This window comes from Haliotis cracherodii, unplaced genomic scaffold, assembly GCF_022045235.1.
Source record: "Haliotis cracherodii isolate W230 unplaced genomic scaffold, xgHalCrac1.p SCAF_1, whole genome shotgun sequence".
NCBI classification, from domain to species: Eukaryota; Metazoa; Mollusca; class Gastropoda; order Lepetellida; family Haliotidae; genus Haliotis; species Haliotis cracherodii.
Window position 1 is genome coordinate 49,759,188 of NW_027266264.1, and position 13,311 is coordinate 49,772,498.

At 38.1% G+C, this 13,311-nt stretch overlaps 1 protein-coding gene across 2 annotated transcripts in view; it reads left to right on the top strand.

Annotated features, from left to right (window-relative positions):
- Nucleotides 1-1,605: 1,605 nt before the first annotated feature.
- LOC139465115 (lachesin-like) overlaps nucleotides 1,606-13,311 on the top strand; it is a 58,467-nt gene continuing 46,761 nt past the window's right edge. For both annotated transcript variants that reach the window (XM_071246807.1, XM_071246814.1), the window contains exon 1: nucleotides 1,606-1,953. In XM_071246807.1, the coding sequence (XP_071102908.1) occupies nucleotides 1,881-1,953 (73 nt within the window). In that variant the 5' untranslated portion in view covers nucleotides 1,606-1,880. The remainder of the gene's footprint in view (nucleotides 1,954-13,311) is intronic.

The following is a 13,311-nucleotide window of genomic DNA, read 5'->3' on the forward strand; positions in this document are numbered from 1 at the left end:
CATTTTGTCCAGACTGGTACGAGAGCCACATGAACGCACGCACGCACGCACATGCAAAGTGAACCGGATTAGAAAGTGTTCGGTTTGTCATTTCAAATATAAATACGTCAAACGCTATGAATATACGATGAGTATAAAGTAATGTGGCAGCCCTTTTTTTAAAATAAACCACCTTTTTGAGACTTTCAAAATTAAACTCCAAAAGGTGAGTTTCCGGTCTAACGGGGTCATGTATGTATGAATAAACCACTTTAATGATATTGGGACGACACATTTACAAGCTCTGGGCTGCAGACCTTTACAGATACAATCTTGGCGTTTCATATGCAAACATGTAATGCAAACATGCTTCCCAAGGAAATCGGTTATAGTGGTTCTGTTCCGTAGACGGGACGAGAATACAAGGATCTGCCTAATCAGATATATGGGACTAACTTAATGAACTGTGTTTGGATTCCGGGCCGTTAGTGGAGGGCTCTGGCACTTTCTGAGACAAACCATTGGCGATGTGAGCCGTGGACCCCGACACTATCAGTGAGGCTGCCACCAATCTAGGCTACATCCAGATACAGGCATACCGAGTACTGGCTATTGTTCTTACAACTTGTAACATATCACGAAGATCTCTCAAAGGGACGAGACATCACAATGAGGTGGAATCAATGCTGGTAGACAGACACTGGGGTAGCCTTACTATTGTATTGCTACAGCTTGTGCTTGCATCAAGCATACGGCTTTACAAATCATATGCCACAAGACGAGACTTCGGTAATAAGGGTCATGACTTTTTATTTCCCTTTGCTTTCATCAATCATTTATTGTAACAGAATAAGAAAATTAGCCCAAGATATTTGATGAAGCGAGTGACAGTTCCCAGGGATGGAAATTGAAATAGGCGCACGAGGAAATGCATAAGGCGCGATTGTTCGCCAAAGAAAGGATAAATCTGCTCCTCCTTGCTACCGTAGTGCAATATACTATTTCGCGTCCGCGCAACATTAGATGGCATTTTGTCAATAAGTCACTACTGATATATAAGGTTGAGGAACGAGCGCAAGTCTCCACAGATCAATGCTGGAGAACTAACAAGAAGTCATTTCTCATTCTCTTAATCTTGACTTCGTCGCCCTTGCTGCCAGAAATCATGTGCTGAACTCCGAGGCGGGAGGCCCTAAACGCGAGCGGGCTTTTATTAGAAGCCTCGGTCACCTCCAATTACAAAGTTGCCAGACCTAACCTGTTGGAACTTCTAACACGGCTACCAGCTAAGCCACTAGACCCAGAGCACTGCAGACAGAACCATTTACAACTATTGATTATGTTTCTTGAAAAGCAAATTAATCTTTGTAATTTTTGCTGAATCTATCATGAATCTGGTAAAAGATTATCCCCTCCAAACCGGGTTTTGATGACATGATTATATAATTCAGATTTATAAATACAATTTGTCCAACAACTGTCTGAATGGTATAATACCATGCTAAGGAGGATAGAAAGCCTCAGCCTTCCCAAGAGTCGGTCTATCGCTGTACTCTTGAAGGCCCTTTCACAACTCAGTCAATACTCTGGAGTTTCCGTGAAATTGACACGCGCTGATTGGATGTTTGTTTCCGGTGTGGTGGAGAAGAGGCGCGCGTGCGCTCGTGCGAATAGCAGACGATAGTTCCTCGTGGAGTTAAAAGGGCGGGAACAAAGCTAACACCCGACTCATATGTAATTTTATTTCTGTTACTCCCGTGTTGAGGGCACGGAACTATTTCGCTGGACTGCATCATGCTTTGGGACACCAATTTGCTTGTAGTGATAGGTGCACGTGCAACTGTGTCCCCCTGAATCAGTTTATTCTATCGACCAAGTTGACGGACATAAAGCAAGTCATAATGTTCCCATGGTTGTTGCTCAATTTGGATATAACTGGTAGTCTCCTGTTGATTATCAACTTCTTGGGGCTAGGTAAGTATATTTAATGTGTTGATTCAAACGACCATCGATACCATTTCCGAGGCTAAAGGGTTGTGTAAACGGTACCCAGACTTGCTATAATATGCTTAATATCATGTTTGCCGGTGTCTGAAGCTCAATTGAACTTTCGTTTTTTGTAATTGTTTCATCGGGCCGCCCTGTTGTTTCAATTTCCTATTGGGAATATAACAGGAGAATAGTAATAAATATTAATGGCACCCGTGACGGAATGAGAGGGGTGACAATTTTTATAAATGTTAATTTAAAATTATTTTGTAGATAGATAATTATGTACACACTTGAAAAGTCAACAAAACATCATACAGTTTTACATTTCCAACAAGGAGAATGTTGAAAAAACCCTCGTTCATTTCCTATATATCACATTTCCTTTACTGCACTAAGTGAGCTATACTGCGGTCGTTTTGTGAGCAGTGTCATCATACCGCGATTATATATTTATGATTTATCAGCTGCCATTTTAATAAAGACCTGTTTCATTTACACAGAGGAATATTGTATTCCATCATGTACAATCATTTATACCTGAACAACATCTGCAGACATAATATCTAAGCAGGTGATTAAAAAATGTGCGTTTGGAAAGATGCAGATATTCACAGGACATAAGTCGTTTAGACTTTCAAACACCAGATTATGTTTGGGATAATAATATAATGATAACCGTAACAGATCCGCCAGAACCAAACACTCTTTTATTTATTCACCAAATGTTCCATCGGGGATAATTGAGAATATTGCTATGATTTTAAACACAAAGCACCTCTCAACGGTGTTCTATAATTAATCTGTTTACACCTGTCCGTCCGGTGTCACAGTTAGCCTTTTGTAAATATTAACACACTTGTGTGCGTCTAAAAGGCATATTTGTTCTTATAAAGGCTGGACGATAATCGAATGGTTCTATCTTCTGCCAATGCCAGTGTTTATTAATGGGGAATACTCCAAACCCATGTCAACAATGTAATCTGGGTTACATGCCACCTGGGAGCTGTGTCACCTGTTAGGAAAATAATAGGCGTCAAGTTTAGATTAATTAAGTCTTTGTTGAAAGTTCTTATTTCGTACTAGAAAGACTCAAATTTTGTTACTATTGGCTTTCACTTGTTAACGAGTCTCAGACAGATAGGAACGAGGAATATATATATGTGATACGATATGATTCAATTTCAATTGAACTACTTAACATCGTGTGATAACGCATTGATTATGCGCAGTATGACAGTATGGCAATGATGTTTTTTAGGAAATAGGCGATCGATGTTATGTGTATTATGACTGTTATCCTGTAAATGCACAAGCAACAAGTAATCCATTAGATAACAGAATAAGCCAAATGTAACAGAATATGTGTGGAATTGTTTGCCACTTGAAGAATACGGATTCTAAATATATCACAACATATGTTTGATGCGTCTTGAACCACGTAGAACTTGAAATGATATATTTTGTACGTCACTTTAGCAATTCCATGATCATCTACGTACGTGTACACGACACAGCTGAGAGTATTTTGAACGGTTTTATGAAATGAGCTTCATTAGTATGTAAAGATTATTCATGTTGCTACAAAACAATAAAGTGTTGACAAAACACAAGAGTTTCGATAAATACAAATTAAGAACGAGTGTGCGTGTAATTTCCAAAGTGTAATTTGATAAATGCCATCATAACGGTTTGGACGGGAAGTAAGGGTTGGCCTTCCAGCATCGAAAAGCATGAAAGGTCGACTTGTTGATTGCGAGTCATCGTACCTCTACGCGATGGATTGTTGCTCACAATATCAATCTCTAGGTTATCTGGTCCTGAAACTCGCATAATGCTATTTCGACTTGAGAGTCCGGCAAGTTGATGAAATGCTTTATTGTCGTAAATAAATGAAGTTACGATTGTATAGTTTACATGTGATATTCAATAGGGAACTGTTTTTTTGGCGATGTCGTCTTTACACAAAAGAACATTATGCCGATTGAGGTGATATAATTGCCACAAAAGCAGCGACACCCAACAGTGTAATGACATATGTGTTAAATAGAAACTTTCCATGGCATAATTGATATATGATACTAATCTTCCACATTGCTAATAACAAATGGTAAAATATACCTTGTCAAAAATGCCACTGCAACATGATAGCGACATTGTATAAAATAGATTGTTCTGAATCTGTGGAAGATAACATTTTACGTGAATACCCAATGTAGTGAAAACGATTACAATTCCACGCCATCGACACAAATCATCTATCAACTTGCGAAACAATACACTCATAATGATTTTGAAATTTGATGTTGATGTTGAAGGTTATGATAAATAATGTATATGTACATTTTCAGAAATGGATACACAGTAATAATGAACACAGGATATACATATAGTGTATCAAACACGAAGCTGATCGGTAGTAATCACTCTCAATTGAATAACCTCATGTAGTCAAACACGTAGTTTGACTGAGCATGTTAGGAGCACGTATTTCTGTTACACCCAGAATCGAAAATCCAAAGAGATGTCATTGCTCCAACATAATTCAAACAATACGTTCTGATCTTCTTGAACGTTTCACAATAAGAACGAACTCGCTACATTTAGCATACTAAATTTAGAAATTCTTTAGTCTTAAAAAATGAATCTTAAGAAAGATCAGAAGGAAATGTATCTTGACAGTAAAGTGAATATAACATTTACCCCCACTTTTCTGAATGATATATGTAGTAATAACTTTTTTCTACTGATGTTGGTTTGTTTCTCTAATGAGACGTTCTGCATATGTGGTCTTGGCCTTTTGGAAGAGAAATATTCATGTTGCTAACAAACTTACCTTATTTGCCATGGGGTCGATATTATTCTTATTACTGTATTTTTTTCTCGGCCATCTATTGATCGACTTGAACATATACATTACGGTTAAGACTCCAGAGCACCTTTTACTACTCTCACAAAGCTAATTTGAAAAAGAAATCTATCATACAAACCTCATTAAGGCCATGGTTTGATGTTCGGTCATATTTTAATGTTACTTATCCTGTCATTCAACCTGCCGTTGTCTTACGTTGATGCCCTCATGCTCTACCTCAGCGCGTGTTTCGTTTTGGGCGTTAGACGAGGTATGTTATGACCACGTGTTTTATTAAGACATCACCTGAATCTGTCATTAAGTTAATAAATACCACATGCATTCACATATAGCGTTTACGGTTAAAAGCCTCCATAACCCCCCCACATGGGTAACATGACCTTGAAAGGGGCATTCATCCAATAATTGTTCTGTAAAGTAAGGCTATGTGTTGTTAGTTTCTTACATTTCATGTGACCAAAATGGTGTATAAGGAATGTGTGTATCTATTATTGTCGGAATTTACGATGGACATTTCTTCTTACACAAATTAGATAAAATAAGTAAATGCAGAAAGAGGGTTTGGGTGATCTTGGTACAGTCAGGCTGGTTAGGCTCAGCATCATCGCAGAGCTCTTTGTCCCCTCAACACGCAGCTGATGGGACTTCTAGGAAGCACTGCCTAGACGAATCCACCAACCACTTTTCTGAGATTGTGACGACTCCCCAGTGCAGCCTTCTGCATTACCCAATGTGTCAGAAGGGTTGTATTCCTGGCCGCGAACCCGGGTACTCTCCCAGTGTCGGTCAACAGATTGGGAGGTACCAAACCTAAGGCACTGGGAGATGTACTTATGTAGCGACATGCATTCACGTGTGTCACGATGATCGTCGATAAAAAAATCACATCTCCGTGAATCTCGCACATCGAGAACGTTCATATTTAGGGTTCAAGTTAGACCCTATGGAAGTTTTGCTACCTAGTAGTTGCAATCTAATTATTGCCGTCGTCGCTATGCAAACCTGGACTATTAACCAAAGTCTAGGTGTTTATTGATATAATTCACTTCACCTAATCCGTTAGTGCAAATTACCTCGCCCCTGAGTCCTCCCTGTTAATACAGAATGCTGTGAAAAACATTGTTTAACACTTGTAGTCTCACTTGGAGGAATATCTAATTAATGGATTTCCTTTATTAGGGAAATTCACGGTTCTAAAGACGTTGCCTGTTCATGCAGACACACAGACACGAGGGAAATTATAGCACAGTGCGAATTGTACGCTAACGGCCATTGGGCAGTATTATTATGGGCCTAAGCTCCTTGACCACCTGCGGCCAGCCGCTTACCCTTGTAATGAATGACATTACTGGACACTGAACATTGACATTACAAACATGGGACTTGGCAGAGATGTCGAGCATTGATCGTACAAACCATACTGTCGATGTGACATCATGGTGCCATTTTCAGTGTCACCTAGTACAAACGTTGATCTTTTCAATGGTATGGAGTCTGGGCCTTTGAATACACTTGTACCCCTTGATCCTGCGTATATTAAATCGTCCAAGTATCTGTTCCGTCCAGTATAGTGTACCACACATGGATATTTAATCTCAGTAGTATACGCTGTTTTCATTGGCACTGACGTTCGTAAGACTGATCAGGAGTCAGCAAGTGAATTACCATGATACGTTTTGCCGATTCCGTTCTTCTGTCCCAATTGTGTGCAATGTGCAGAGATTCTCAAGGAAGCGTGTACAGTGAAACCACATTAATCAGGACAGTCCCGTTCGCAATGAAGTTGTACATGCATATCTGGATTAACGAATCGTGGCGTACAGCCTCACTGTACACACAGACAAGTACCTTTGGCTGGTGGCTGTAGAAGCAATCATTTTGAGTCTCATATCACAGATCACACATGCACATGTACGCAAAATAAAGAACGCAATCATTCACCAGTCGCTATGTTTTGCATTGCGCACTCTTGTACATAAAATATTATTCTATGAAAGATAAGGATCATGAATACCTCTGGGGATATTTTTTATGTTGTGTGCTCAGTCTTCACGTAAAAAAAACCTGAAATAGATTAATGAACTTATTCGATGAGTATGTAATATAACCATCCATTCAAGAGTTCTCATAGCTTCTGCAAAGAAAAACTACAGATACTCTGACAATATATATACATGTACATGCAAAGGAAGGTAGCGATCGGAGGAAGGGAATGTAACACACAGATTACGAAGATGAGTCATCAGGTGCGAATGTTGGACATGTCCTATGGTATACATATCTCGGAAAGTTGACTGCTCAGCTAGTGTTGGTCACATGTCTGTAGTTGTATTTCTGTAGCTCAGATAATGTTAGGCTGTCAAAGTATTTCGGTATTTATACTAACTAAGAGCATGATCATTCAGTTAGTTTCGTCGGGAGGGTACGGGTGGCTCAGTCATCTAAGGCGCCGTAATTCGCTGTACAGAATTGTAACTCTTGGGCATGCCAGAAATATGACCGTGGGTTCGAATCTTGGTTCGCCCTGGTTATGTGTCTAGGATTGTTAGCACCGAACCCATGCTCGTGGGTTCTACCAAAGTGGTAAACCTCTTGGACCTGAAATAACCTCAGGCGCCAAACTGACATGCCGTGATATAACTGAAATACTGTTCCAAGCCGGGTGACCTTAAACTCCCTCACTCATGCTCATCATCAAACTTATTACGATTTATAAATAAATACCACGTCACAGACAACAGAAGCGTATTGTCCGAATATCTCTTCTGAAGAAACACAAAAGCTGAATATTAGCCCTGAATGGATTGTATTTAGGTTGTCAACGTTATCAGCACTGCACCAACGCATAGCAGAATAGCCCATTTCTTCAACTGAACAAAGCATTTGATAGGGATAGAGGATGATATAAACTTTAGTTTAAATCAATCTTTCACCACTTTCAAATGGTTAAAATGTCTTTGATGCCAAGATATATATTTTATGCTCCAGTGTATGTTCATGTCAATGCTTTTTATTTATTTCAAGGAAGTTCTGACGATGCTGATGTAATACTGTTCTCTTTTAAATGTTGTTTGAGCTCACGTACAGCATCCGGTTACGTACGGAAGCTTAAACAGGTTAACGGTGCATCGACAGGAAGGACCATTTCAAAATATGACATGTCGTCGACTTACATCACGTCAGATGAATTTCCTTATTGTGACTAATATTTTCTTTTGCAAGTCAGTATGAAAGAATGAAATACCAGCACTAATGAGACAGGATACATTGTCGGTCATATTCAAAAGTGTTGGCAATGCAGAGTTATTTGTACATATGTTCAGCGAAAGAGTTATAGATTGTTCGTTTCAAGATTGGCATACATCTCTTGGCAGCAAGACCATCTCATTCTATAAACTGCATAAATCTTATATCGTTTGTGAGAAACATTTTTCACATATTAAGCATTGTGAATATAGAAGGCCAATAACCAAATTTAGATGTGGACAGAATACTCTTGGTATTTAACTTATTCGTGGGGGTGTTGCTAATATTGAGGATGATGCCGTCTTATGTAAACACTGTCATGTAATTGAGGATGAACTTCATGTTATATATAACTGTCCTCTTTATGCAAGTCGGCGGGAAATGTATATCCAAAAGACTGTTAACCATAATTATTTTTATTTTGAAAGACTCCTTCAACTATCCAACAACGACACAATGATAAATTTTGCAAAATTTCTAATGTACGTGTTCTCAACACAAAAAAAGTATCAATTAGGTAACTCTTAGATATATATAATATAAATGTATTTTGTACAATGGGTCAAATGGCCTTATACAAATAAATCTGTCTGTCTGTCTGTGTGTCCTGACCCTATTATTTTTTTATTATGCATATTCCTAGTCCTATATCTTTTACAATTCAACTGATGTATAATTAATTTATCTTTGTGCAAGTTGATAAGATAGATTGGAATACACAAATCAGGCAAGATTCCTTGTCGGTCATCTTCAAATGTTACATACCCCCAATCATTACCCTTAATATAAGCGACAAAACCCTTTCCATACTGATAAGAAGTATCTGCTGAAATACTGTCATTTCATCATTTCTCGATTCAACTTATATATCATAATGATTACGTTTTTATATGCGCTATAGACACTATGCATGTTATATGATATTATTTATTGAACACAGATATATCTATAGTAATAAGTATTCATATTGTCATATATGACAACGTATACACTTCATGTTTACACGAAAAAAACCATAGGATACATGTTATCTGTGCATAACACAATCATGTTCTACTCCAAACATGGGTCTAACCAATATGTTTACTTTACTACAAGACTCTATCCTATACCCTATGAATATTGATAACCTTTGCATACACACATATAACAAAAGTTTTCTCAGCGGTTATTATGGCATATATGTACCGTGGACTTTCGGAATCCAGTAATTTACAGGAACATTTATTTGTCAACTTGCTTATGTTAAATCCTCTCCATGGCAATACAAAACTTATTATTATATTAGTACACAGAAACATTCCTATTCATTACACACATACACTGCAAGGTTTACAGCTAGAAGTGTCGGGTTTCATCAGTGGTTGATCAAACTGTCTAAATTTTGTCTATTTCGTTAGGTCAGAAAATCTAACAGACAACAAAATGGAAGAACTGATCATATTAAACTAATATTTGTTTCAGATCATGCCAATGAAAATATATTAAAGGCAAACTCTGCTGGTAGTGCTATTCTTTATGGAGCTTCTGATGTTGCTGTAATTAATAATTGAAGAAAAGAAGTGCATTGTATCTTCGTCATTGGGATCGCTAAAACCATCTACGATAAACACTGCTGTTGATAGTGCACACATATATAACGATTACATATACAATGTATACACATGTACAACATAAATTGTCTGCCATATAAATTACTTCCTTGCAAAGTATATTTCTTAAAAAATAAAATGAGGATCATAGTCCTTATTTAAAAATATCTGGTTTCGCAGCAGGTAAACACCTGATTTTACTTTGTATGCATGTGTTTGAGACTCGTGCCACGGGTGGGCAGGATACGCTCATCGTTTCGCGAACACCTGGTGTCACCACTAATGGTCGTATAACGGACTCGTTTGAGGTGCTTTTTGATTTAGGCAATGGTTTTGTTGCTTTTATTTCATTGTATACACAGAGCTAACTATTCCAGTGATAATTATGAGATACACAAAGATAACGATAGTATATACAGAAATATATATGGTGTCTACGTATATACGATAATATACGCTGAGTTTACACAAATATCCGACCATGAACAAAGAGTATTATGAAGTTCAACAATGTCAGCACATTGACCCTATGTGACGTCATATCTGCCTCGTCACAATGATTGTACTTCTTATCTGTAGAACATTATAATTGTGGTGTTGTTTCATCGCTTCACTTTCTCAAGGGAAAACAGAATAATACCAACACTGTATCAGGCTCGATATAAGGCAACTTGGTTGTTGTTGGTTGTTTGTTTGTTAACGCCGCATTCAGCAATATTCAAGCTATATGACGGCGTTCTGTAAATAATCGAGCGAGCCTGACCACCTGATCCCGCCAGTCGCCTTTTACGACAAGCATAGTCGCCATTTACGGCAAGCATGGGTTGAAGAAGACCTATTCTACTCCGGATCTTCACGGGTCTAATGTTGAAGTAAGATATGTAGTTGTAGGTGACAAATATGGGCTGACGATGTGACATTAATGCTAACATTAAAACTGATCATCACTGATCCTTGAATTCGATCATCCTCCCTCATGAAATTCGACTCCATCTCCGCTTCAGTATTCAACACTGAGGCACTATTATCAAAGAATACGCGTTGTTTGGTTGTTGATGGCAGAATGGAGAGATAAATATAACCAGTTGTTTGATCAAGGTTTACAACATTGAAAGCCTCAGTAAAACGTTTTATGGTAGACATTTCTTTTTTTTGACGTATCAGTGACAAAAATGATGTCCGATGCTATTCCCTATTTTGACTTGTACCATATGTTCCCATGTTTTGTCAGGTGAAGAATTGGCGTGCATTTGCATGTGTTTGTAACGGACGCCGGTGGGGCAAGAATACGCTAACCTCTTCACGAACACCTGGTATCCTCACTTTTTGATAGTGATTTATAAACACATGCTCATGGTATAGGCGGAATCTTAGTATCGACTCTGCTTTTGGCAGATATTTATTATGATTATGGAATCCTTTTAGGGCTTTTATTTATTGGAATTACATTTATTGTAATTTACGTTCGAAACTTATACAGTTAAAAATACACATATATATGTTTACATGTATCTGGTATAGAAACTGGCGTGCACATTCAAAGCCTATATGTTATACGAGATGCAACGTTGATATACTGATTAATTAGATACATGTAAGACCGTAATTTTAAACTCTCCAGACCTTGTTTATGGGTCATTCTTGGAAACATCTGCACAGAATCCGGGGATTTGTTAAATAACAAAGGTCACATTAGAGACGGGTCTCTTGGGAAATGTAACAGACAGACAGGTTTCTTTAATTTTACGCTTTTCATCCTTGTCAATAGAGATGATTATATGCAGGCTGGTTTCATTATCAATGAAAATATAACGAAATCATTTTTCCGCCTTGTGTACTTTGTAAATAAACTATTTTTTTGTATGTAAAGGTTATTCATTAGATTTTTGTATTTCAACATTATGAATCACAGTGCCTTCGGTATTTAGGCATTAATGTAGGTCCGAGGCATCAATAACCGAATAATCCTTTATTCATGCTTTAGGGTGAAATAGCTGAGACTGTTGTAACAGATCTAGTGAAACGTATATCACATTTTGTGACTAGGAATTATCAATGTATCCACTAGTAGAGACTAGACACCATACTGATATGAGAGTATTGAGTATATATATACGTGTACATCAAGTAAGGCACTCAACGCGTGAATCAATGGTCCGACGTAGAAAATAAAATACATGACGCAAGGCGGCGTTTTACGTCAATTGTCTTCTATAAGCATACTATTTTAGCCGAACATAAAATCCCCATGACACACTGATATAGTCCAGGGCGTCTTCGCATCATGTCTTATTGTAAGCCGCCATGCTATATATTTCCCTGTCCTTCATTATTTTCATTCCGAATTAGTAACGGATACGTCAATGAAACTAACAGAGAAACACGTAGGCGTAATGAGTACGCAAGTGACGACGTCAATGACATTTAAGTGTGATGCAAGGTAAAGTATCCTTAACATACTCTTCCACCAGTTATTCCAATAAATCCGTTATGGTTGTAGTTCAGAAGTAGTATTGATCACAAGTGACGTGGGTAGGATCGCCACTCATGAGCATATTTTCTCTACGACGTCTTCGTATTGATCAGTTAGCCTAGTGGTAAAAGCGTTCGCTCGTCACGCCGAAGACCTGGGTTCGATTCCCGACATGGGTGCAATGTGTGAAGCCCATTATTGGTGCCTCCGCCGTGATATTGCTGGAATCTTGCTAAAAGCAGCGTAAAACCATACTCACTGACTCACTGACTCACTGACTAACTCGTATTGATCAACCTCACATACTTCAAACAAAATGGTCTATGTACATAATAATAATTATAATATGTTTCCACATATGTTAGAAAATACACATTTACGATCCGTCCTTAATATTGAATGTTTTTATGGCCTATGGAAGGATCCCTCACTTAAATATTAACACTTTTAAGAAAAAACTTTCCACTCGTGGAGAGTGTGAGTTAAGCGCCGCTTTAAACAGTATTTCAGTTATAGCACAACGTTTGGGAGGAAAGCACGAAGTGTTACAAGACTAAGACGTTTACGACTTTGCAGAACCCACGAGCGCGGGTATCGTGCAAGAAACATAATTGGGGTGAACCGGGATTCGAACCCACAATCATAGGCACAGCGAATTGTGGTGCCCTGTGAAAACAATGCTAGCTGCTGAATTCCAAATGCATTTTTATAATTACAATGTCAAGAGTGTTCTTTTTTTACATCTGTTTGTAGTAGCTGGCCATAAAGCATACCTGTCCTCTCAGGCCTCGTACGCCGTATTCATGTTATCGACTGAAATGGTGGTACAGAAGCATTTACAATGTACTTGACAGTAATATAGCTTAATATATAAGCGTAATAACTGACCCTAATTTCGCAGTGTGTCGATGTGCCACCTTGCCTACATTTGATGTGGTTGGCTCTGCAGATATTACTATTTCAATATATCAGCAAAAAATGTATGACGTCATGTGATTGGATAGTTTCGAGTTTTCAGGTGAATTTTCATATCTGAAAAAACAACGCAGTTGTTCAAAACATGACTCATTCTCTCAATGAAATGCACATGGCATTTGATAACACATTATATGAATATGCACTTCAGTGCTCTTCTTTCTTCCCGGAAAATGGCATTTCAA